The sequence below is a fragment of the Agelaius phoeniceus genome, chromosome 9 (assembly GCF_051311805.1).
Source record: "Agelaius phoeniceus isolate bAgePho1 chromosome 9, bAgePho1.hap1, whole genome shotgun sequence".
NCBI lineage: Eukaryota > Metazoa > Chordata > Aves > Passeriformes > Icteridae > Agelaius > Agelaius phoeniceus.
This window is the reverse complement of record NC_135273.1, coordinates 34,502,630-34,528,599: the sequence shown is the minus strand read 5'-3', so window position 1 is coordinate 34,528,599 and position 25,970 is coordinate 34,502,630. Positions and strand designations below refer to the sequence as shown.

Here is a 25,970-nt window from a genome sequence, read left to right as displayed (position 1 = left end):
AATTGCAAAGGAGAGTGTTGGTATTTCAGAATACTGAAGGCTAAAAGCTAAGGAAGGCATGTTTTCTGCTCTTTGGTTCAGTTAAAGTAATTTGCTTGTGATGACAGATTTGGTGGAAATCAATTTATAAACTTCAGGACCAAGTTGCATTTTCCCCTTTCGCATCTCTCTGCCTTTCTAATTGTCTATTCTTCTGTTTCTCTCATTTCACTTCTCTTTTCTCTCTCCCTTTGTCTTTTACCACATTCCCCATACATCCTTTCTTTTTCTGTGTTTCTTACTCATTTTTCTGGCCCATCAGCCTTTTGTAACCCAGGTCATAACTTTTGGAACAAAGAGGAGGGGAAAAGACAGTGTGTATGCCCATGTGATAACAGCACTGACCTTCTGAGGGATTTCAGTTTCAAGATCAGGCTTTAAATCAGGTAAGTAGGGAGTTGAAGGTAGATTTCCCACATCCCAGCTGAATTCCCTGACCTGTGAGCTGCAGTGAGACTCTGCAGTGCTGGGTCCTGCTGGGAGTGTTCTCTTCATGGGATCCAATAGTACCTGAAGCACAGAGGGGAGAGGCTGTCTTGGTAGTTAAATCACATCTGCCTTGGGATGTGGGAAACTGAAGTTCCAGTCTCTGCCCACCAGCGTGTGCTCTGAGAGGAGCAGTTCACACTGGGGATAATGCACCTGCAAAACCTTTCTCCAGAGCAGCTCCATGGAAATGCTGTGTTCTTAGAGCAGGTAGGAATTCCTTCAGCTGCAGAGGCCTCAGGAGAGCTCCTGCTTGCACTGCTCTGTCCTGTGCTTACCAGGCTTGGCAGAGAAGTTCATTCTGGTTTTCAGGAAACAAGCACAAAGCAGAGTCCTGGAGCAGTGAGGGGATAAGGTATATTCCCCTTTGTGGGGGGAGTATATTTTAAGGTATGATGTTTAGGGAACTAGGCTTAAACAAAGTTTAATTGATGAGTTTGGCTCAGAATTCATTCAAAAACCTCCTTCTGTTTCAGCTGCTCCTTAATGCTTTTAAAAAATAAGTGGGGAGAGGGACAGCTGTAATGTGACTTAAGATGGATATTAAAACAATAAAGGTGGTAGAGACTTATCCTGACCTTTTCCAGCAAAAGAATAGTTGACATTGTCCTGTTGTATATTGAGTGGGTGGGATTGAAGAGAAGTTCATGGGAGAGGGTTTGTGGAGCTGAGGTAGGAAGTGATCTAAAAGCCATGTTTTAGAAGGGGTTTTGGCAGGGCACTGAAAGGAAGCACTCCAGCTTTTCTCTCAACCTTTGTTTTCCAGGCTGAACATACTGCTTTTCTTGTTGCTCAGCCTGACCTACTCCTTGCAGATTAGCTTTGCCTCTTCACCTTTGTCCTCTCTGGGCACTCCTTTTACTTGCTTTATGAGAGATTCCTTGTTTTCATTCTTTTCTTTGGCAGCTTTTATTTTGGTGTGCTTTTATTTCATTAGAGTGGCCACATTCTGTATGATACATTCAGAGCTGCACCAGAAGCCTCCTTCATTTCTTGTTAAATTTTGTATAAAATTTCAGGGTGCTGCATGGAGGAAATGAAGTATTCCTGACATATAAGAACATGTCAGGTATTTTCTTATAAAATTGTATTTGAATGAAACCTGGTGTCTTTTCAGATATTCCTAGAAAGAGGCCTTGCTTCATTTTCAATCTCTAGAAACTGTGCTCTGAGGAAATGAGAAAGTATTTCTACAATGTTCTATCAGCTCTTTCAAGGTGTTGAGATGGGGAAGGTGTTGGGGGATGGGGAATGCTGTCACTCAGTTTAGCAGCTATCCTTTAGATAAGATTGCAGGGGATTCCATTGTTTTCCCAGACTGTAGTACTGGGACTTCTGTGGCAGTAATGTGTTTCAAATAGAAACAGCTGAGGAAAACCCAAAACTGTAGGTCTCTGTCCATGGTATGGAAGGTGAACATAAATAATTAAAAGAAATGAGATTGGCTTCAGTGTGTTCCTTGTTCAGAAGAGTCATGCTTCTTGCTCTCATGTTGGTGGAATGTAAGCATTTTTCAGAGGTGATTCACTGGGAGGAGAGTGTAGGGGGATAGAGCAGGAGCATAGTTGAAATGTTGGTGTTTTGCCTTAAAGGAATTTTCTCTCCCCATTCCAACTAAAAAATGCAAAAGTCCCAGTGAAGTCAGTGAGAGCTGTGTGCATTAAATGGCTGTATAACCACTGTGGGGGTTGGCAGTCCATACCTGCTGCTTAGGAAAGAAAAAGTGTTGGTTTTCTTTAAGAACTGAGGTGGATTTACAGTTACAAGGAGTAAGGCCTGGCTGGTGGAAGCCATGAGTGTAAACTGAAGTGCATATTCCAGCACCCATGGCCACGTGTGCACCAGCACTCAGCCCTTGGAGGATATCAGCTGCATGCTTGGAACTGGCAATAGTTAGGGTACTGTTATTTCCATTAATTCACACATAATCCAGATAAAGATTTGAAAGCTATATTGGACTTGAAAAATACCACTTTAAAATAACAGCCATATAAACATTAAGTGATATTGTACCTTCCTGAATGTAATGGGTTTTGCAGGGATGTGACATCATGAAAGTCTGGATATAAGGCACTGTGGGCTGTAGTTCCCAGCCCCTGTGTGGAGCAATATTGTTGCATATAATGTCCCTCTTCCTGAGGAATTCACACTGTGCCTGTTTGGTTTGGAGCTGGTAAAGAAGAATCCTAAAATGTATAAGGGAAAGCATTTTCTTGCTTATTGAATTTTTTGAAAGGCAGCCCAGTAAATAAAATGTAAGGAAGCTTTCATAAGAAGAGGAAAAAGGCTTTATCTTGGGTTACTGTCCCTCTCAGAATGAATAATGCAGGAATACTTCACAGTGAAGAGTTTGAGATGCTTACCCACACAGGATTATGATGCTGCCACATTTTTGTCTTCTCTTTAAAGACTGCTGTTTTCTGAAACAGTATTGCAGTTACTGAGGGCTATTTTACAGCTCTTTTGTTCCAAAAAGCAGATTTAATTCTGAGAATTAAAGGTGTGCCATTGCATTGCATACTATCAGGACTGCCTTCATGAGTTGCAGTGTGGGGTGAGGATTTTGTAGGCTTCAAAAGTAGCATGTGGACAGGAAAGGTGGCTCATGGTTTATTTTCTTTTTTCCATGGCCAAAGGATTCCTGTTTTGGCCGGGCAGATGCTGCAGACAGAGCCTGGAGCCGCTGCTGATGGGCCCCTGCTCACTGGAGCTGTCCTGGGGGAGCTGCTGCCCTGCCCACAGGGGTGTCAGGCTGGGAGCTCCAGTTCTGGGCTGCACTTGGAGGGATTTGTGACCCCCCAGCTCCCAAAGGGCCCTGAACTCCCAGGGCTGCTGCTAAGCTGGCAGTGTGGGGAGCCCTCAACACCAGGGCTGCTTTTTGATGCCTTCAGAAGGCTGGCCTAGAACAGAAACTAGATGGAGCTAAAGAATAAAGTAGGAATTTATTAAAGGCCTCAGATCCACCTTGGGCAGCACAACCCAAAATGGCCACAAAATGCACAACAAGTCACGGGGTCTCTCACTTTTATAAGTTCTGCCCCATTTGCATCTTGCAGTTCATTGTCCAATTCCATCTTTAGCCCATGCAGTCCCACCCTGCTTGGGTGTTTATGCCCTTGGGCTGAGATTTGGATCATTTGTCCTTGGTCCCCAGCTGGAGCAGGAATTGTTTTGCCTCCTGCTCTGTGAAGAGAGCTCACCATCCCATAATATGAAGCCCAGAACTACACTAAACCAGCACAGAATCTGAGAATATAAAAGCTAAACCCTGAGGCATCATTTTGCAGGGCTTGTCAAGGCAAGGTGCCCACATTTTAGGGTCCTGCCTAGGCAGGGAGCCCTCTTGGGTTGAAACCACCTGCTGGGGAGAGCTTTAATTCTTATTAGAACTAAATAGTTAGATTTAGGGGGAGTTGTAGTCAACAAACTGGCCAAAACAATGAGGTCACTGAGTTCACTTGGGTTGCCCAAGGTGTCTCAAGACATCTTATTTAATTGCTGTAATCTGAGTAGCATGAAATATTAAATAACAATAAGGGCCTGCTTGTCTGTGGGTTTTTAACACGCTGCCGAAAAACCCCGACATATTGAAAAAGGATGCTGCAATTCAAGTTGGTTGGGAGCTTTCCAGTAGCCATTCCTTGAATGGAAAATGCTGAATGAACAGGAACTTTTCACAGCTACTATCTGTTTTAATGCAAGTATTTTTTGGGGGAAGTTTCTCGAGGCTTGAGAAATGCAATTTCTGTTTAAAACTTAAAAAGGGGTGAGAATTATTACAATGTGTTGGTGGTAAGGGATTTTTGCCTGATGCAGACCAGGGGCTTGAACTTTGGTCTCCCACATCCCATCTGTCTCCTCTTGAATTTTGAAAGTTTTGCTCTGCTTTGGAACAAAATCAAGAGCTGAAATCTGAAAAAAAAAAAAAAAAAAAAGGGAAAATGGAATTCTTGTGTTCTAGCCAGGCCCAGCTATAATCAAGAAATTTAGACTTAGTGGTATTTATTTTACAATAGACTCCAGAAATATTTAAGCCAGTTGAATTTTAAAATGGGTGCACATAAAACCACTCCTGAGTAGGATACTTGAGAGTTTTGTAAGGGGATGGCACACAGCTAGAGGAGTTTGGGAATGTGTGTGATGAGCAGGGCTGCATGCAGCCTTCCCTGCCCCACGGATGCAGGGCAGGGAGTTGGAGTTGTGCAGTTTGCTTGCATTTTTCACTGACACTCATACTCTGTGGGAGTGTATAATAATTACAGCTCACAGCACTTTGCCATTCTGTGTTCCTGGGTGTGGACCATAATGCAGGCTAAATGACAGTGAGATGGATTAGTTTGTGCTCTAGTTATTTTCAGAGGCTGTATTTAACAAATTGCCTCTTCACTGCTCCTTATTTTCTGTGTAGGTTCTTAAAGCTTTTATGGGGAAATTATTTGAAGAGGTTTCTTTCCTTCCTTGTGGCTGAGGAGCTCTAACATGAGGTTACAAGGGAACCTGAAACTGCTGTCCAGTGCATGCACCAGTCTGGGGACTGAATCACAATATGGGGTCTTAGGTTTCTAAACAAACAAAATAGTTCCTTTTCCCCCTGTATTGAAAAGCATCTAAGTAGCCAAACTACCAAGAAGAATCAGATCACTAAGTGTGTGTGATTTCCACTCTCTCATTCTTAATGTGCAAAAATGACCCTTGCAGATATGGGCTATTTGGGGGAAAGAATACAAATCAGTATTTTAATTTTGCCTTATCCTAAATCCTATTTAATACATCATTCTGATGCAACAAATGAAGAGCTTAGATACAAGGTAGCATCAGACAACAAAAAATGGGCGACAGCTTTCTCTGATTTAATTGCTACACTGGGGAATGAGCTGTGTGTCCACGTCTGAGCATTTCTGCTGTTTAACTGATTTGGACCAATAAGTGGACAGTAATTACATTACAGTGTAGCATTAGATACAAAAACAGATTGCAGTTTGTAGCTGATGTGAAGGTGTTCTTACTGGTTTTTATCTTTAGAGCATAAATCCATGGCCAGCATTCTGGTTTAGATGTCAACTGTGAATTGTTGGGAATTCAGGGAGTGCTTGGGTGCCTGCAGTGTGAGATCTGCTGTGGTTGGTTTGATGTCCCTGGTTAGGGAATGAGGGCTCAGTGTGGCCCCTTCAATGTGTGGAGCAGGTGGAGTTGTGGGGAAACAATTGCACTTGATGTTTATATGGTGGCCAGTTCCCATGGCAGTCCATGTGCAGGAATTTGTTCTGTTGGGTGCTTCTGAAAAACGCCAATCACTTGTGTTTAAAGTTTTAAAAGTTTAATAGTAATAAAATGGTTATAAAAATAGTAATACAATTGGAGTAATAATAATTTGGACAATTTGAATTAGGACAAAGAGTTACGGACATCTGGGTACCTTTTCTGGGCAGCACAGGCTCGAAAAAGGACCCACATTAACAGAGGATTAACCCTTAAAAACAACAGCCTGTTGCATATTCATACACTTCATACATTATGCATAAATTCAATTAAAATACAGGATTCTGTCTGGTCATGTCAACTTCTTCCTCTGATTCCTAACAGTGCCTTCGAGGCGGGAAGAAGTTGGTTTCTTCTGATAAGAGAGTAATAAATTATTTTTCTTGGAAAGATTTAGGTGTCCTGTGGCTGATGTTTCGCTGCAAGTCCTTTTTTTAAAAAAAGGATCTTACATAGCATAGCTTCTATTTTAACGTTTTTTTATAACCCACAACTATATTTAACACACTACTTAAGAGAATTAATACAGCATTACTTTCTAACACAACACATATAATATTAATTTGAATATTTGCAAAAAGCCAGTCATAAAATTCGCATTTTTCACAGTGCTGTAGGAGTAGGTGAAGGCACAGGAGTCTGTTGGACCGGGCCCGCGGAGTGCAGCGGGCGCTGGGCTCCCGGCCCCGGGCTGGCATTTTGGAGGGGCTGCTGCCGCCGCGGCCGCTCGGCTGGGGAGAGCAGGTGAAGGCAGGCCCTGTGCTGCGGCCTGCACCGGGGAGCGGCGATTTCACTCTTTGCAGGGCGATCCGGCCGCCGGTGACCGGCGCTGCACGCCCGGTGCCGCTCAGGAGAGGACCGGGGCTGTGGTGACCGGTGCTGCACGCCCGGTGCCCCTCAGGGGAGGGTCGGGGCTGCGCCGCCCGGTGACGCTCAGGAGAGGGTTGGGGCTGTGGTGCCCAGTGCTGCCCGCCCGGTGCCCCTCAGGGAGAGGGTCGGGGCTGCGCCGCCCGGTGCCCGGTGCTGCACGCCCGGTACCGCTCAGGAGAGGGCCGGGACTGTGCCGCCCGGTGCTGCACGCCGGGTGCCCCTCAGGGGAGGATCGGGGCTGCGCCGCCCGGTGCCCGGTGCTGCACGCCCGGTGTCCCTCAGGAGAAGGCCGGGACTGTGCCGCCCGGTGCCCGGTGCTGCACGCCCGGTGCCGCTCAGGGTTGGGTCGGGGATGCGCCGCCCGGTGCGCGGCGGTGTGCGCACGCGTGCGGGTGCGCGGGGCCCATGTCCTCGCCTGACCCCGTTCTCCTCGCGGCCCCAGCCGAGCCCATCGACCCCGGCCCCGGTGCCCGTGGCGGGCGGCCCGCACCGCCTGGGCCGCGCCCGGGGCGCGGCGGGTCCGTGCCGGCCTTTGCGGGCGGCCTTTGCGGAGCCCCTTTGTTCGGGCGGGCGGGCGAGCGGCCGCCGGGGGGCGCTGCGCGGCGCTGCGCGCTCCCGCGGGGCCGCGCGCGGCCGCCGCTGCGGCAGGAAGCAAAGATGGCGGGGCAGGGGCGCCGCCGCCGTGAGGGGGAACGCGGGGCGCCCGCCATGTGAGGGGCGCCGCGGGGGCGGCGGACGGGCCGCCGGGAGCCGCCGCCGGCCCGTGGAAGGGCCGCGTGTAAAGCACTCGGGGTACTGCAGAAATATCGCTGTTCCATATAAATCATATGGAGGTGGCTGCCTGCCTTTGTGACCACAACTTATATTCTGCAATTTGATGTTTTTTTAGGTCCTAACAGAAAACAAAAGGCCTCAGAGGAGGAAGCAAAGAGTTTTAAAGGTAACCGATGATTGCTTTGATATTTATCCCCTCCCGTTTTGAGCAGCATTTTCTTGTCATACGGCCCAGGAAGGCAAAGGGTTAAACGCTGGGTAGCGGCGCTTTCCAGCTATTAAGCAGATTAGCTAATTTTAAAAGCACAGAACATGTCCTTTCTTTCCTCTTTCTCTCCAGCATGTTGTAGACATATTTGAGCCTCCCTGCACAAGTCTGCAGACCAAAAGTTTGCTTTCCCTTGCTTGAACGTTCCCTTTAATTTCTTCTGCTCCTAGTTTTATACTTTCAAACGTAACAGTTAAATGTTTTTAGCATACAGGTTTTATGGCAGCTGAAATTTCATGGGGGAAGTCAACGTTAAACTGCGAGCCAAGTTAACAAAAGTGGAATTTTTATACCTACTTTACTGAAGTTTTGATATCCTCCCTTTCTTTAAACTTTAGAATACCTCAACTGAAACTGAAAATCCTGTAAACTTACAACAACCTTCAGTTTCAGTGGTAACATATTCCTTCCACACTTTTAAAATGGCTATCTTTCATGGTAACAAAAGATTGGTCTTTCAAATGCAAATATCTTAGTTTTTATACCAAAATATAGACTTGCTGTACTTATGGCTAATGTTTGGGGTTGTTTGGGTTTGTTTTTTTTAAGTAACAGGTAGTATATTGATATTGCTTCTCTCAGTTAATCTTTAGAATGTTTTGAATAGAAATAAGTCATTAATTTTGTTGTTGCAAACAAGTTGGAGGATGAATGGGGCAAGATGGATGGATGGTATGATAAGATGAAGCTAGTGAAAATGCAAACAAAAAGTATGTTGTTAAACTTACTTTGTTGAACTGTTCTAGCTAAATGTAATAAGATAGTTTAGTATTGTTTCAGTACACTAAAATTTCAGAAATTATTGGATATAGTATTTTTAAGTGCTGACTGGTCTGTAGTGTCATTTTACTTGAAAACATCCCAATTTCTTAAAAGTTGTGTTGTCATTGTTACAGTTACAGAAACTTTGGTTAGACAAACCAAAGTTAAGATTAAATAAGGAGCAGATAACCTGTCCAACCCTGAATGGTGTCTGTCTTTTCATGTGGAGTAGTTGTGCAAACTAATTGTGGTTTTACAACACTGGCAAATGTTAGTGGGCTTTTTCTGCATTAAAATAAGCAATTGAAATATTTGTATTTTTGTTGTTCTGGGTATGATTTTAATTACTCATTTTAATACTGTTGCTCTTTGTAATATACCACATGGGTGTAGCTATAACTTGAAGTGTTTGCTCATTCTGTCTTTTGTGCTGTTGACAGTAGCATGCAAAATAAGGAGTGTTTGTAAAGGAGTCAGTTTCTTATGTGTAATTGGTGTGATGCCTGTTCTGGCAAAGAGTGGAAAATGTGGTTTTTTGGTCACAGACAGATGGGTGTCTGTCTGCAGTCGTGGCTCATGGTTGGTCTTGAGATTTTCCTCTTGAGTGCATTTTGCCACTGTTTGTGATGTGATGGCCCAGCAGGTTGCTATGGAATAGGAGTCTGTCATTCTTGTCCTTTCCAAAACCCTTCTGAAGAGTTTTTTTCCACCCTTGACTCTTGAATGGAAAGGCTTGTCTGGTTCTGTGTGTGTAATATCCACGTCAGTCGTTGGACCTGGGCTGCTTTATGGTTTGACTTTCTCTTTGCTGAACTGATTCTGTGATATTCCCCTTTGGTTTTAGGTTTGTGTTTTCTAGTATTTGTATTTGTTTTGTAGTGCTGGGGTGTACTTCCTAAGAGTTTGTCTCATTGCATCCCCCCAAGAAGGCACAGTAGCTCTGAAGGCATCCCATGGAATGCTGCATTGGGGTTGCCTTTGGTTTGGGATGGGAGAAGGGAGGTTGGGTATCTAAGTTCCACTGCAGCTCTGTCAGCTGCAGGAAACTTCAAAAAAGCTGCATACATTGCAGACTTCTTTCCTAGGGCATTTTTAGAAATGTGGCATTGTGCTCCATGGCTCTAACCTGGTTTCTGCTGTTGCTGGGACACCATGTAAAGGGGTGTTGTCCTCTCTGTTGAATTATGACTTCAATGTTTGATTTTATGATTGGTAGTGGCTGAGGGCATCTGACCACTGACGTTTTCAAAATTCAAACAGGATGTGTCCTTTTTAATTTGTATTTTCTTCAAGTAGTATTCTTAGACTCCTTAAAGGAGAATTTGTAGTACTTTTTTCCAATAATACATGGAGCTTTGGGTTTTTTCCTGACGCTCCTAAGTTTTGATAGATGCACGTTTATTTACTTAGAGGGTTCATGTTCTAACTGTGCTGCTGAGGACCAGGCCATTCACAGATTCTGTACAGGGGAAAATAAGCAGTGCTTTCCACTTGGAAATGGGTTGGACAGATAAAAACAGGACTAAAAGTGATGCACACTATTACACTGTACCTTTTGTGTACTATTTATAGTTTTCTATACTCATGTCTTAATGCTCCTTTCTGGTTATTGGGCAGCTCGTTTAGGAAATTCATCTGTGCCATAAATACTGTATTAGGTTCTCTATGTTTATTTTGAAAGAGCATCTGAAATATTCATCACTTCTAGCAGGCAAGTGCTCATTAAAGAAAGCAAGCTTTGTAAGCTCACAGTAATGGATACAAGGGAAGGAATATACTTAGTTTTCCTTAGGGTTTATATTATGTTCTTTTCCCAGTTAAGCAGACACTTTTTTAATTTTATCCCTGGTAATGGAAAATCTATACAGAAGGGATTCATACTTAAAAATTAATTTGCCTGCATTTCTAAAGTCACATTGTACACCCTGCTTCACTTAACATCATCCTTTTTAGCCACTTACTGGTGTTGTGGCTGAATTTGGGCAGTGCAGTGCACGTCTTCCTGAGGACAGGGAAGTGCTTGCAGTCCCTTCCAAGGTCGTTATTACCACAGAGCTCAGGAGAATGGGGCAGTTGCACATGGGCTCATGTTGTGATGTCAAGGAAACCTCCAGGACACGTGCAGGCAGCAGTGAGGAAAGTGAGGAAACCTCCCCAGGATCAGGAGGCAGCTGCTGAGGCACAGTCCATGGTCTTTCCTGGGGTTCTGGGGAGCCAGGGCTGCAGGGGTTTGTTGCCCTGATGGAGAGTAAAGAAACCCACAACAACAACAAACCAAAGGAAGGAGAAAGAAAGAAAGGGAGAGGGAAGATAGGGAAGAGCCTGGGAGAAATCCCTCGTGCCATGTGCAGTGCTGAGTGGTGTTGGGGCTGCCTGCACAGTCTGTGCTGTGCTTGTGCATCAACACTGCAGCAGTGCTAGGGGTGCCAGCACAGTGCTCACAGTGCCTGCTCACCCCTGTAACATCCCCTCAGCTGAGGGCAAGCCAAAGCCAGACATGACTCAGTATCCACAACTTTGGGGCTGTTTATAAACATCATACTGGGAACATCCAAGTTTTATTTCCATCAAGGCTGCAAATAGCTGATTGAGCACCCTCTTAATTTTTCTTTTCCAGATGTACAAAGCATAGTCTTGTAAAAAAACAACTTTAAAACATGAAGTTGGCTTGGCAGACCTGCTGTTGCCCTTTTTATGATGCAGTTTTAGTTTTGCAGCTTAAAGAAACTAAAAATACAGTTTTTTGATCAAGGTCATACATGTGTTAACAAGGTTTAGGAATACAAGTTCTAAATTTCATGATGATGCTTGGAGAGAGCAAGGATTGAACTGATTTGGAACATTTATTCTAAATTACGGTGTATATTTTTAGTGCAGAATATCTGCCAAAATATTTAGCTGGATGAAATTAAATTTTATTACTTTTTTCCCCTTTGAACTGAGATATGAGCAAGTCAATGGATGGAGTTGCACTGCAGTGGAATTTTATGGGGAAAGAAGGAAGAATGGTACAGTACAAGTTGGAAAGGATGCTGTCCAGAAAGGACTTCTCATATTTGTTGTGGTTTTTTTCAAATAGACATTATCACCTTGGAGTGTGTTCCTTCAGTAAATACCAATTAAAATTGCTTTGAGTACAGGTTGAAAGTTTCTTCCTGTTTTTTACTCCCTTTTTGCTCCTGTTTTTTTGATAGGTAGACCTTACTTTTGGTATCAGAGCATCCAACACAAACCAGTTAACTTGTATTTTTAAAAGTAAGATAATTAACTTAGCTGTTACCTGGATTGAAAGAAATGTTCTCTTTTTCACCTTCGTTGAGCTAATGTGCATCTGTCTAAATGGGATTAAATCTTTAATTTTGTTTTGCTTTTGGTAGGCTCATGCAAGCACTTGATGTGAGCAGGCGTGGTTGTGGTTGTGATTTAGCACAGGGCATTTGGCCCTGCAGCTTCCCAGCACTTGCACATGAATGCACTCATGAACATATGAAGCACTTGCATGTTGTTTGTACAGCTCAGCCAGGACTACTCATGGATGTGGATGGTTTTGAATAGAGCCCTAACAAAGAAAGCCTTTGTAAGTGAGCTGTAAATTATTAATCTTACTCTGTTTTCTAATCCTTGATTTTCCCAGTTTGTGGTGGAGTGGAAGCCTGTCCCTTGTGAATTCTTTCCTGGGGTGCAGAGATGCTGTGCTGCCCTTGCCCCATTCCTGTAGGGCTCCCTTCTCCTGTGCAGCTCCCTCCTCTTGTGTCCCTGTGCTGCTGTTTGCCCCACAGCTCCCCAGAACGCTGAGGGAGGAAAGTGTGGTACCCTGAGAGACTCCTTCATGTCCACAGTTACACAGAGCAGGGGCTCTGTTTTAACTCCTTCATTGCTGTAGCACAGCAGTTGTGAGCACAGGGCCCCTCCTCAGGGATTGGTGGGGCTGGGAAGTGTTCAGTGAGGCCAGGCTGAGCCTCATCATCACAGTGGTTCTGGGGGGGTTTGTGTGTTTTGAATTGTGATTTATTTGTAGATCTTGACTCTCATGGTCTGTTTTAGTGTAAGGCCTTCCTTCTAAATACTTCATTTGATTTAGAAGTGGAGCTTCAAAAAACTAGAAAATGTGTTTGTGATCAAAAATGTCATAAAATATGCAGTAAAAGTAGCACAGCTTTTGGAAAGGGAGGAAAATGGAAAATGTGCATGTGGAGATGAAGGTCAGTTGTGTAGGTATATTGATTGATACATTGTTTAGATGTTCTTAATGAAGCATTACAAAATAAACACAGGTTTTTTTCCACTATGGTGCTTTGTTGATATTGTTTGCATTCAGTAGTGCATCATGAGCTTTATTCCATACTTGTACTTGCTTTGAAATAACTGAGATGGCTCTGCCAGTTCCAGTAATCATTCTCAGTGTGCTGCTGGCCATACATTTATTGACAGTAGCACCTAAAAATCCTTTGAAAACGGCTGCTCCCTGTTTAGGATCTGATACCACATTGCCAAGCAAGTGTGTTTATTGCTTTTAGCAATTGATGTGGGAGAAAACCATTGAGGAGCCCTAAACTTACCTGAGTGGCAGCACACTCTTAACATTTGTGGGTTTTTTTTCTTCTTTCTTTCTGCCATTTTATACCAAGAATTTTGATTAATGTTACTGATTATTGGAAGCTAATTTAACTGATACAATGACAGCAAACTTTCCAACTGGCATTAGTAGGAACCTTGCTTTTCTAGAGACCAAGAGATCTAATTTGTACTGAAATAAATTCTTAATTATATGATTTTATTGGGGAGGTAAGAAGAATTCATGCTTTCTTTTTAAATGCTAAATGTATGAAACCTAAATGATATGAAGAAAAAGGAAGACAGTATTTAATCAACTAACAATAATCCCTTTTCATTCATTTCTGTAAAATTAATTTATAGACTATAGGCAACAAGGCTGTCCTTGTTGTCCTACCAACTTTAATTTTAAGCCTTCTAGAATATGAGGATTTTTTGAAGCTGACTTACAATTGAGTGGTTTGTGTCTTACTGAATTCCTTTCTCAGTGGTTTGTTGGTGCTGTCTGTATTGCATTATAGTTTAATCAGTGCCCTATAGTAAAATGGGGCTGTACATTTCATTTTCCTAAAAGAAGGGGTGTGCTGGACTTGTCAATGAGAGGACAAACTGCTGTGTGTTTGGAAATGCAGAGCATTCACTTTGTGGCAGTGATCACTGCCTGAGCTCTGCAGTGCAAACACCACAGCTGCAGTGCTGTTCTTGCAGCCTGGAGTGAAAGCTGCTGCTCCTGTAAAGAGCAAGGGGAAGTTACAGTGCAAATTCTGCCTTGAGCTTTACTTAAACCATAGGTGTGCAAGGCAGAAAAGGAAACACAGTTTGCCATTTTTTAGGCTTTTTATCCTCATGAGAGTAAGCAAAACATAGATGGAAAATCCTGAATAGAGCTGCCTCGTAGCCTGGTGCCTTAAGAGATCAGCATGACTATTCTTTTTTCTTTTTAATCTCAGTTAAGCTGCTCCTGTCACTGAGTTTTCTATTTCTAAAGAGTATTAGTTACTCCTTTTTATCTTGTGGCCCCTCATCAGCCTTAAAACCAGGATAGAATGGTGTTGTGTGTCCTTAGCAGTTCTGGTGTGAGAACTGCTACCAACATGTAGTAACTTGTAAATAATATAATTGCTTGTACAACAGGTGATGGGGCACAGACTGTGGTCCTAAATGAAGGAGCTGAATATCTTCCTGCTTAGATTACAGGAACTGTGCAAGGTTATGTTTTTAGTTCAACAGTTTGGATCTTTACTGCACTGAACCTGAAGAGAAATTGTCTCAGTTTGGTTCTCATGTAGTGAACCCAGCAAAGACCACTTTGAACACTTGTTCTTGTGCTGGGAGGTTGTAAGACTGTATCCTTTTATTTGGCTTAAACATAAATTTTTGAAAAGATAGCTGAAAGAACTTGAATTTGAAAATGCCCATGGATGAAAAGTGCATCCAAACATCTAACAAGATGCTTTAAAAAACTCTTTGCTCTCTCTGTCTTGTTGCAAAAAAGTGCACCATAGTTCAAGGCCAGACTTCTCCAGCCTTAACTTAAAGTCATTGAGTCTTGTTAAACTTTTGTATACTAGAACAAGGAGCCCTCTGTTATCAGCATTCTTTTCCACATGGACTGAGCAGGAGTTTGTGGCTTTTCAATTTTCTTTCTCTTTGGTAAATTGGAGAGAGTGAGTAGAGAGTGAACTTGAGGCTTTCACTTCAAGATGTTTCAATCCTTTGTCATTCTTGTGGTCCTGGGAGCCCTCTCCAGCATATCAATGTCTGGCCTGAATTGGGGATGCCAGAACAGGATGCTTTATTCTGCCAGCAGGTGCAAAAGTGCCAAGTGCAGCACTGAAAGTAACCACTCTTTTCCTAATTATATTGTTATTTATGCACCCAAGAATGTAACTAACCCTTTCAGCCAGGAAGCCGTGCAGGAGTTTCTATAGTTACATGTGAATGTCCTCCTGGAGGCACTGCTTTCCAAGGTAGAAACCTGCCTTCTGTACACCCAGTCCTATGGCTCTGCTAAACACAGAGTGTCTCTCTAGCTGGACTGAAGTGGCTGGCCTGCCAGCTTAATTGCTGAAGCATCATGTCTGTCTTTGCATGATTTGCTGTTTTTCTAGGTGTTAATTGACTGCTCTTTCAGATTGTTGCTAAGGAGGTTGCCCATGGCTGGGGTTTGCTCCCTGAAGCCCCTCTTTGAGCACTGTGGTGATTCTCCATTTGCAGGGAAGGGCCAGGCAGCACTTCCTAAACACTGTGCTGATGGTTTCATAAATGAGTGAACCACAAGAGACATTAGCTAGGGTGGGGAAATTCTGAGACTGGAATTCTTTCATCTCTGCTTTTGAGCTAAAGCACACTGGGGGAAAGTTCTCTCAGGGATACATATTGTTGCAGATTGTATCATTTTTCTTTTCTGGCTTAATTGAGTGCTATATTTTCCAGAGCTGCCAGGGTCTCTTTGAGTGCTTGGTTTCAGTGTTGATGACAAATGATTGAATAATTCAAAACACCAGTAAAAAACAAACCAAACCAAACCCAAAACCCAAGGAAAACAAAAATGACCAGGCAAGCTGTTTGTTTATATTTGCTTCTGTAGCAGAAAAAGTGCTGTAATGTTTGGGGTTTTTTCTTTCTTAACAAATCAACTTCTTGGATGCCTGTGTAGGAGAATGGGGTGTCCTTCACCCTGTTTTTTCTTGCTCCTGTTTGTAGCTTTTGCAAGATAGATATAGGAATTGATGGAAACAACAATTAGAGTTTGTGGCTGAGAGAGCCCATTTCCAAGTAGTCATTCAATAAATACATTTCTATGGGAGCCACCATTTGGAGCCTTTACAGTCAGAATTAGTATCCTGCAGCTTTTATTTTGTAGTAAGTGTATCCTTTGGGGTCTGATACTGTAGATCTAAGCAGTCTCACTGAAGCTGTTGCACAAGGTGGGTGGGAGGGCTCTGCTCTGGTAGTGGTGTAGGAGAGAAAAGGAAGAGAGCAAAGGTATAAAGACTTTGGGGCCATAATGTGCTAATTCCTCCTGGAAAGAGACAATAAGGAGCTTTTCTGGTGGGGCGGTTGGCTGGTATTTGAAGAACATGGCAAGGAGAATATAAATGTAGATTAAATGGAGATAAAATGGAGAGCTAAGCTGCAGCTTGGAGAATGTTCTCTGCTGTTGTGGCTACAAATATGAAAATAAAAGCAACCAGCAGCTAGAGCAGACTTTTCAGCTGTACTAGGATCCAGTGTGAAATGCTGCTTTGCTGTGATGCTCAAGTTGGTGAGTGGGTGGTTTGATACTCAGGGAAGTTGGAAGTGAGTGGGATACCTCCAGGAAAGCCTGAATGTCATGCCCCAGGTCAGGTTCCTTTCTCCAGATTAGCAGAACCTCTTGTTCCTCTGGGTTTCTGTATAAATCAGCTTCTGGTAAAACTTGCCCACAATATTTTGCCAAGTCCTGTGCTGTCCCTCAGTGCCATCTGTGAATGCTGCTCTCTTGCAGAACAAAGCCCCTTGTACATTCAAGCTGTGTTACATTAACAAAGGTCCCCAATCTGTTTCTGTGCATTCATAGTTATAGAAAATGTGCCTTAGCTGAGCCCCTGCAGGAGTGTGGTACCCTGAGAGACTCCTTCATGTGCACAGTTACACAGTGTGCTGGTACCTGCTTTATTCCTGTGGTGAGATTGATGGGGAATATTCCCCAGCCTGCAGCTTGGCCTCTACTCTGCTGTTCTGTTTTGGGAGCCTGCCTGGGCACCCTGCTCCTGCTGCAGCCTTGCTGCTGCTGTCTGCATTATTGCAGTAGTCAGACATGTCATGTGGTCAGAGATAGAAGCTTATTCTTAGTTGTATTACTGTATCTGCCTTTAATAAATTAAAAAAAATCCAAGAACAAAATGTAGCTGTATTCAGGAGGTGACCTATAGCTTCCACAGCACTCCCCTTCTATCTGTGTGTTCTAACCAGTGCATGGCTTCCTACATAGCACTGGCATGAGCAGCTGCTTCTCCTTGTTGCCTGTCCTCTCCCTGTCTTATCTCCCTATCTCAGGGCATCATCTGTCTGTTGGTCCTGTGCAGTGCAGATCCTCGATTCTGCTGAATTTCTGCATGAATTTCTACATGTACCAGGGAGCAGAGAGCAGGAATAAATGACAGAAGAGTAAATTGCTGCTGGTCAGCTGGGTGGTGCTTTCTTGCCTCTTGGTGGGGCAGTGATACCTGACTGTTGGACCATGATCCATGTTTGAATGTTAGATTAAATACATTTGGGGCCTTTTCCAAACAGTTTTTCTGAAGCAGCACTTACAGTATATTGTGGTTTTGGATCTCTGAGGAGCTGCCAGCTCTGTCCCAGCTTGGAGGGCCATGTGGGGCTGGCTGTGTGGCTGCAGACACTGCAGCAGGATCCAGGCTTACCCATGGCCCTGCAGCTTGCAGGGCCTTCTCACCCACTCATCCTTTTGTGCTGATGGATGTTGTGACCCTGGAAGAGCTGTCTTTTGGGTCATCTCAGTTTTGGCACAAGCAGGGGGTGCAAGTATTGTTTGCTGTGTTGGGCACTGGCTTCACATGGGACCTGAGCAGAATCTTACAGGGAGGGCTGGTTGGGGGATTTGGCACTAATTGTTGTGTAACTCATCAAGACTTGCTTGTAGAGGCATTTTATCAGTAGTTGGGCAAGGCATCATTTGTTATTTCTTGTTGATGAGAGTAATTGATGGTGGTGGTGTCCTTCAGTAGAGTGTGTGTTGTTATCATGTGGAGCTCTGAAATGACACACAAACAATGGGCTGCTTGCTGCTCAGATCTGGAACTATCTTTGGGCTAGCTTAAGCATTGCCTTCTGATGGGGAGTTGGTGAATTCTGTGTTACCTCAGGGGCATCATGTGTTAAAGGAGAAGTTTTAATAGTAAATCCAACTTCAGAATGTCAGATGATTTGCTGTAAGTGGCTCTTGGTGTGTGCTGGAAGCATTAGCTCACAGAGGAATTTTTGTGTGTATATATATGAGACAGTATTTGGTTGAAGTTCAGTAGAACAGCCATGGCCACAGAGGCTCTGTGCTTCCTGTCCTAATGGCACAAAGCAGCTCAGAGCCTGAGCTGGAGCATGATTTGTTAGTGCCTCGTGTCTCCTGGCAGAGTAGAGCTCTCCTTAATGAGAGAGGAAACTGCTGCTGTTGATCTGCTTTATTCTTCAGCTTTTCATTGCATTGTGTAAAAGCCTCAGAACCAGATCACATCTGTGCTTACCTCCTGTGAATGTTATCACTGTGCTCGGGGTTGTGATATCCCTGTCTGTACTTTTCACTGGGTTTTTCAAGTCCTGTTGCAGGTTCAGGACTTGAGCATTGATTGCTCCTAGCTCGAGGGGAAGAATCAAACGAGCTCTGTCCCTGGTAGTGTGTCTGCACCTCTCTCTGGGGTGGCAAATACTGACTTCACATGCTAACAGACTATCCAGGAGCCTTTCCTGTTTGTGAGGGAAAAGAAATGTATCTTTTAGTATCCACTGCAGTTCAGTAAGAGGAGATAAAGCAACACAGTGCTCCCAAGGCAGAGTTTAATTAAAACAATAACAGCTGATTCAATGACAATATTTTGTCTTCATGTGGAAAAATAGAATATGAAATAACTAACTCATGCCAGTGATATGATTCATCTGGGGTTTTTTTCTTCCTCATTGCATGTGGGCAGCTTCTAGTAATGTTAGTGGAAAATATGAAGTATGAAGAATTTATTTTTTTTAAGCAGTTCTACCTTTGCTGCTGGGATCACTGGAGTTCTGTAGGACACAGCACTCTACCTGTGCAGTTCTAGCAGATCATGGAATATCCTGTGTATTTCTGAGCATAGCAGTGCTTTTTGATCAGCTAAAGTATTTTATTGAGGAACAGGCTCGTTGGGAGGACTGTGGTGACACTTTGTACTGAGTGCTGTCAGTGGGTTCTGTATCAGATCTTCTCATCTCTGCTAATTGTGGATGAAGCCTCTTCCTTCCCTGTGCCTCTTACTACTCCCAAATTACCAGACTTAAGTTATTAGTTTCTTCAATGTAGTGAACAATTCCTATAATGATGAATGGAATACAAAATGTGGTGTTGTGTTGAAAATGTGCACTTGATGGGGGATTAGTTTTCATCTATTTGATTTTATGTCCACAGCCTCCTCATTGTCTGATTAAATAATTTTAATAAAAATTTTACATGGTTGGGAATCTTCTAGATTGGTAGAGATGTTAGATGTACTTTTGCTTAAGAAAGAGCAACAATTCTGCTTCTTTCTGAAGTTAAGGCAATTGCAATTCAGCTTTTGTGCAGGTATAGAATTGTGGGGTTTTACTCTTTTATGGTGGACCCTTAAAATATTTTCTGGTACAGTGACAGAGACCTGTGTGATGCATTTACCCCTGCCAGTGACAGAGTGGTGGAACCTGTTCAGTTTTTGTGGATCCCTTAGAAAGTGCTCAGTGCCCTCCTGAGTCTGGGAATCACTCACCAGGAACCAGAGGAGCTCCAGTTCACTGACCATTAGTGAGGATCTGGGGCTGCTGAAAAGACATTAATAAGGAATCTTTGTGTGTATAATACTGACTTAGCTGCACAGGTGTTGGACATGTTTTTACACATTTTGTGAGAAGTTAGGATGCCTCTCAGAACATCTAGGATGTGCTGTGGATTCCTGGGGTTGTGTTTTATCAGTTCCAAGGTGACCACTGAGCTCCAGATGGAGCTGCTTTGTTTTGTCTGGGGATTTGTGAGAATTCCATCTGATGGTATAATTAATCATAAATCTATTTTGCATTTATTTTCCCGAGTTTTGTCAGAAGTCCATGCCTTTGTTGGTATGAGCACAGCACCATCTCTGAGTTAACTGAATGGTTCATAGTGGTGGGATTTTCTGGGCACTGTGAGGTATTGTGCCTGCACAGGATTAATTAGCCCCATGTTGCTGATACTTGATTTGAAAAGCAGTCTTGGTTTTCTTTTAAGTGTAGCTTAAGGTTACAGGGGACTGAAGAACTCTTAAATCAGATAAAGGAACAGCACTATCTACTGTGATTTAAAATTATTTTTAAAGGAAATTTAATATGAATAAAATCTGAATAGCGTAAGAAAAATTGAATTCCTGCCTTATTTACTGTTCTGCATAAGTTTCTGCCTTAATTCATTTTCTTTTTACTTTGTATAACTCCTTACTTCATATCCATAATACTATATCTATATATCTATATATCTATATATATCTATATATCTATATATATATATATATATATATATTCTTTCCAGGGCACAATATTCTGATTCTGTCTAGATTTTGACCTTGCTTCAACCACATGAACTGTATAATATCAGTGAAGATAAAGAACATATTTAACAAAACATTAAAATGTAGCATTTACTAAAATACAGTTTTGAATAGCTTACATGAGAGACTGTGGAGAAACCTGGAAATTTCCATCTAAATACAGAAGCTAAACAACTGTTTAAAGAGTAACTTCCAAGTGAACTGATGTAAATTGGCTTTCTATTCATTTCTGCTTAATGAAATTAAGGTTTGTAATTATTTAAGGGCTTGAAGCAAGAATGGTTGGTTTTCAGGATTAGCTGGAGTATCCAACCAAGTGGTGTTGGTTAAGCCAGTTTATTGGTCTAGCCAAATGAATGTGATTATGCCAAATTACTGCTGAACTTTGTAATATAATCCCTTGGATTTCAGTCTTACTTTTAACATAATTTTTTTACCCTTTTTTAATCTGCTCATCCAAATTAATTCAAAATGGAATGCTTACATTTCATTCTAAATGCTAACATCCTTTATCTGACTATTCATTTCATTAGTCTCCCTTCCTCCTCTGTCCTTCAACAGTGGGGGAAAATAGCTCTAAAAATGGATAGGGTCTTTAGCCTTCAGGTTATTTTATAACTTCCTGTTTTGTTTATTTTCCAATGTCTGTGCCTAATTAGGATATTCCTTGTGTCTGTCCAAGTAGGGTTTAATTGCTGTAAATATGAAGCTTCTTATTTTTAATGTGCTTTGAACAGCTGTTACAACAAGGGTTTTTTATTGTTGTTTTATAGGCAAATTTAGAAAACAAAGCAGTAAATGGCCGCAGACCAGAACTCATGGAATGCAGTATATGTGGTCATGGTGAAAAATACAGGGTGAAGACAAAGCAAGCAGTACCCATTGAACATGTGCAGTGTAAGGAGAAGGAGAGCATGACTGGCTTGGAGGCAGAGAAGTGGGCACATGCTGAGAAGCCATCCTTTGGTGCCCACGTCAACGGTGGCATCCACGCAGCCGTGACGGGCACCCCACACTCAAACCACGCCGAGCACAGCCACAGGGCAGCCTCTCCCTGCCCCTTCCCTGAGCCAAAAAAACCCTCAGTGCACACCATCAGAAATGGCATCAACACCCTGCATTATTCACCACCAGAAGCAGTTGCTTCCCTGAACAATGTACCTGCAGAGGAAAGGACAGACTTGACAAGCAGCTCCCACATGCAATGGCCAACGGGTGGCACTCTGAATAACATTGTAAGCACTCTGACAAGTGGCACTGGCTGTGTTCACCCAGAAAACCAAGGGAATGTTTTAATGAAAGAGGAAAACTGCACCTTCAGCATCTCTGAGTATTCTGATCAGTCAGTTTTGCAGACAGGTTCCAGCTTGGATGTGCAAGAAAGCTTGTGTTGTCCTCTGCTGCCTGAAGGGGAGCTGCAGGCAGGGAAGGATGGCTTTACAGTACCAAGTGTGGAGACACAGCCTGAGAATACTGCACTCCAGCCCACTTTCTTGTCCCTGATTAAAACCAGAAATTTAACTCTGGAGCAGGTTGTAGCTATTGAAGCTTTAACACAATTATCTGAAGCTCCTTTAGAAACAACTTCCCCAGCTAAAAGTGAAAGTATTGAACATACAGGAGAAACAACTTCCAACTTGCTCCACAGTTTTAAAAGGGATATCTCATCCTCCTTTACATCCTCTGCATTACAAGAAATCAAAGACACTTACTTACAGAATGAGCAACAGCTCTTGGCTCACTGCACTCACTCGCAGAAGCAGCTCCCTAATAAGGCAGTGTTATACAATGGCCAAAGTTCAGTGTCTGAATTGTGTGATAAACCTGCCAATCCAGCTGGGGAGATGTATAATTTACAGTTACCCTCAAGAGATACCAAAACTTTATCTGACCTAACATCTGGTGCAGCATCGTTTTCGGGATACGATTCCAACAAAAGTTGTGCTCATGAGCCAGTCACCCTCACAGGGTTCTGCAGTGCTTCATGTGATGTGCAGCATACAGGGAACAACTTGGAAGCTCCTGGCCAGCTGGAGCAAAAGCCATCGTGTAGTGATTTGAAATTGGAAGGTGGTTCTTTGATTAAAGAAGGAGGAATTCACAGCCAGGATGAAGAGGATGTGGCTGCACAGCTAACTCAACTGGCAGCCCTGATTGAATCAAACCAGGCGAATCCAGAGCAGAAGAACAACATAAAGGCATCACTGCTTAATCTAATATCACATGAGAGGCAGCCAAAATATAACCAAGAAGTGTTGCAGAAAAAAGAATCTGTATTTTTTAGGCGTAATTATAGTTCCTTACTGTTAAAGCAAAAGCAAGCAACCAATAAGAAAGGAAATGGTGTGCCATGGAAACCGAGACACAAAAAGAAGCCTCCAGAAGCACGCTATCAACAAAATAATCCAAACCAGCTAGAGCTGTTGTCATGCCAGCATAGTGAATTGCAGGACATTTGGATATCATCAAAACTGCATAAGCTTGGTCAAACCATGCCACAGGACTCCAGGGTAGCTCCATCTGAAAAAAAATCTCCGAGAACCAAAGTACAGAGAGCGCTCAGTCAAAACACTTCAGCATCACAAGAAAAAACTAGATTATTTCTTCCACAAGCACAGATAAAATTCCACAGGTGTTTACCTGAGGCACCGCAGGAGAAAAAAAAAGACAGGTTTTTTGGCTGTGAAGTGGTGAATGAGCAAATGAAAACTGTGGGCTCCAGTGGCCCACTAGGTGCTGATCCAATGAAAAATGAAGTTGCTGCACGTAGCCAACACAGCGACCTGTCCTCCCGTAATCCTCTGGCTGGTTCTCAGCTGAAAACAGCATCCTTGTTGAAAAGGCCAACTGAAAACCTACAGATGTTTACAGAAAAATGTAATTCTCAGGTACAGCAAACAGCAAATGTCAGTCAGGCGCATCCTTTGCCACCAAGTTTTAACCGGTCTAACCTGAGAGCTAAGGAGATGTGTAGTGAGAACAAAGCCCATGTTCAGCAGGTAGATCCGAAGTGCCAGGTGCTGCCTGTTCCCTGTGCTGGGGCCCAGGTGCCAGCTTCTGCTGAAGCTCTCAGGAATATGGAGTGTGTGGGTGAGGTGACCGTTCTGACATCAACCAGATTGGGTACTGACCACGCCCCGAGCACAGGCGACTCAGGGTGTTCCCCAGCAAAAAACACGCTCAGCAGTTTCCTTGAATCACCTATGAAGTTTCTTGATACCCCTACAAAAAATTTAATAGACACACCTACCAAAAAAGGACAATCTGAATTGCCAACTTGTGACTGTGTTGGTAAGTGGTTTTGCTAACTTTTGCCTGTACATTTCAGATGGAGGTGTGCTCACGTTGCTTCCTCTAATGTGAGGAAGTGTATGTGACAGCTGTTGCACAAGAATCAGTGTTTCACCAGTAGAAGACAGGAGGAAATTTTCTTTCCCCTCTTTGCAACTTTTGCTTGGTGTTCTTTGGGCCTGCAGAGCACAGCAAAATTGAGTTTTGTACTGCACCTGGCAGGTTTAAATCCTCCACTTAAATTTAAACCTGGAGGAAGGGGAGTTTTTCTGTCTGCTATTGCTGACTTGTGCTTTATATGCACCTACCTGTATTGTTTCAGGTCATGAATTTGATGGTCTAGAACTGGTTTGTACCTGACTGGGCTGGCAGCAGTGTCCCAGTGTATTGTTCTTGTTGCTTAAAGATCTGTTAGACAAGCAGGAGAGCATAGCTGGGGTGGCCTTGCTCCTGCCACTGTCAGTCCTGATGGCTTGGAAGAGTCCAGGCCTAGGGCTCCTGACACCTCTGGCCACATGGGAGAGCTCAGGTGCCTCTGTTGCAGCAGGAGATGGCAGAGCCAGCTGGGCATGGAGGGCTGTGCAGACAGGGCTTGGCTGAGGGTGTCACACACGCTGTGGGGTCACTGTGGAGGCACCCAGGGGGAAGGACAGGTCAGAGCCTCACAGCAAATGGGCTGCAGGCAGATCTTCACCTTGCCTTGCATGCTCTGAATCAACAGAGGGCTTCTTTAGAGGTCTGGGTTATGGTTTCTGTTCTGTAGGATAGGACTGTCAGTTAATTTATTTTACTGCCCTCAATTCTTCTTTGTCTGAAATTAATTAATAATGTTCCTACCAACAAGGATATTGGGAATTTTATGTAGTCACTACATGCCAGCTCCTCTAATGAAAGTTTTACAGCAATGTTTTGCATTCTTTAATTAGGGTTTTACTTCATAACACTAAAAAAATGCTAGCAGAATCATTGGAGCATAAAATAATTTCAAAGTGTCTGAAGAGAAAAGCCTGTCATATTCTTTATTCAGGCTCAAACTTTGTGTTCTAATTTAATTAGAAGGCATTTCCGTAAACTGCTTCTAAGTTTACTTTTAATGGGGTAAATAAATTTTTGGATGTGCCAACATAGTTTTCTTTACCTGTTTACAGAGCAAATTATAGAAAAAGATGAAGGCCCCTATTACACACACCTCGGGACAGGACCAAGTGTTGCTGCTGTGAGAGAAATTATGGAGAACAGGTGAGGAAAATTCAGCTTTTAATGTCATTGCATTTTTGACTGTCTAAACAGGGAAGAAGTAGAGCTCTAAGAAAGGAAGTGCTGTGTTTAGCTTTGTTTTATTGCACTTTTGTCAGTACTCATTTGTGAAGTGTTTTCTTGTTCAGATGTGCATGAGGTGAGCATGAGCACTGCAGGTCCAAACTCGTGTGTCTTTTCTGAGCCCAGGGCTGGAGGTCAAGTGCAGTGTGTTCTGAGGTGCCCTGGAAGTCAATAGGAAGGACAGAGATCAGCAGCTGGCAGAGTAAGGTTTTCTGGTGTCCTACCTGTAAAGAAGCTGTGGCAAACTGGAAAAAACAAGGTCATAATAGAGACTGATTGCACTAGGATTTATATGCAGATAACATTTCCTTAGTGGCAGAAGTTTGTCAGAAGAGAGATGTCAAAAACTACTCTGGCAAGTAGGGTTTTAAATTAAAAGGATTTTTTTTTTTGCTTTATAAATATTTTGTTTTTCTTCTGTTCTAAGTAAAAATAAATTCATTAATCTTTTATTGAAAATGTTTCATCTTTTAAAATTGCCTATAGTAGCTTGTTTTAGTCATGAACTTTTTTCAATGCAGGTATGGAGCAAAAGGAAGTGCTGTAAGAATTGAGGTGGTGGTTTATACAGGAAAGGAAGGAAAGAGCTCTCAGGGGTGTCCAATTGCCAAGTGGGTAAGTTTTTATATTAAATCAATAAAGTTGTTTTGTGTGGCTTCAAATGATGTGTAGTCCTTGACCTCAAATCTAATCTGATCTTGAATAAAGATCTGATTTCTAATTGATTGAAAAGTCTGCCTGAATGATGAAGGAAAACAATTTTTCTTTTTTGTTTAAATTTAAGGTATGGTGCTGTGTGTTATGTACTGTGGTTTGAATGAGTGTGAAAGGGAGAGGCTTAACAGAGCTAGCAGGGATGAACAAGGGTTGAAACACCCTGAGAGTGTCTGAGAGCTGGAGTGTTCTGTGAAATATGTCATTGGGAATTGGGAAAGAGAGAAAAGAAGAGATGGTTGCTTGGGGGAGTTGGAAAACTGTCTGGGAATGTTTTTAAAAACCCTTCTCAGTTGCATGACCACTTGAAGAAAAGAGAGTGATGGTAGAAT

The 25,970-nt window shown here is 43.0% G+C and overlaps 1 protein-coding gene across 3 annotated transcripts in view; it reads left to right on the top strand.

Moving 5' to 3' along the window:
- The window catches only part of TET1 (tet methylcytosine dioxygenase 1), a 77,474-nt gene that overhangs the window by 11,530 nt on the left and 39,974 nt on the right, over positions 1-25,970 (top strand). For 2 of the 3 annotated variants that reach the window (XM_077183534.1, XM_054637169.2), the window contains exons 3-6: positions 7,544-7,594; positions 21,087-23,604; positions 24,753-24,843; positions 25,446-25,539. In XM_077183534.1, the coding sequence (XP_077039649.1) occupies positions 7,544-7,594; positions 21,087-23,604; positions 24,753-24,843; positions 25,446-25,539 (2,754 nt within the window). The remainder of the gene's footprint in view (positions 1-7,543; positions 7,595-21,086; positions 23,605-24,752; positions 24,844-25,445; positions 25,540-25,970) is intronic. The other variant, XM_077183535.1, reaches the window with a different exon arrangement.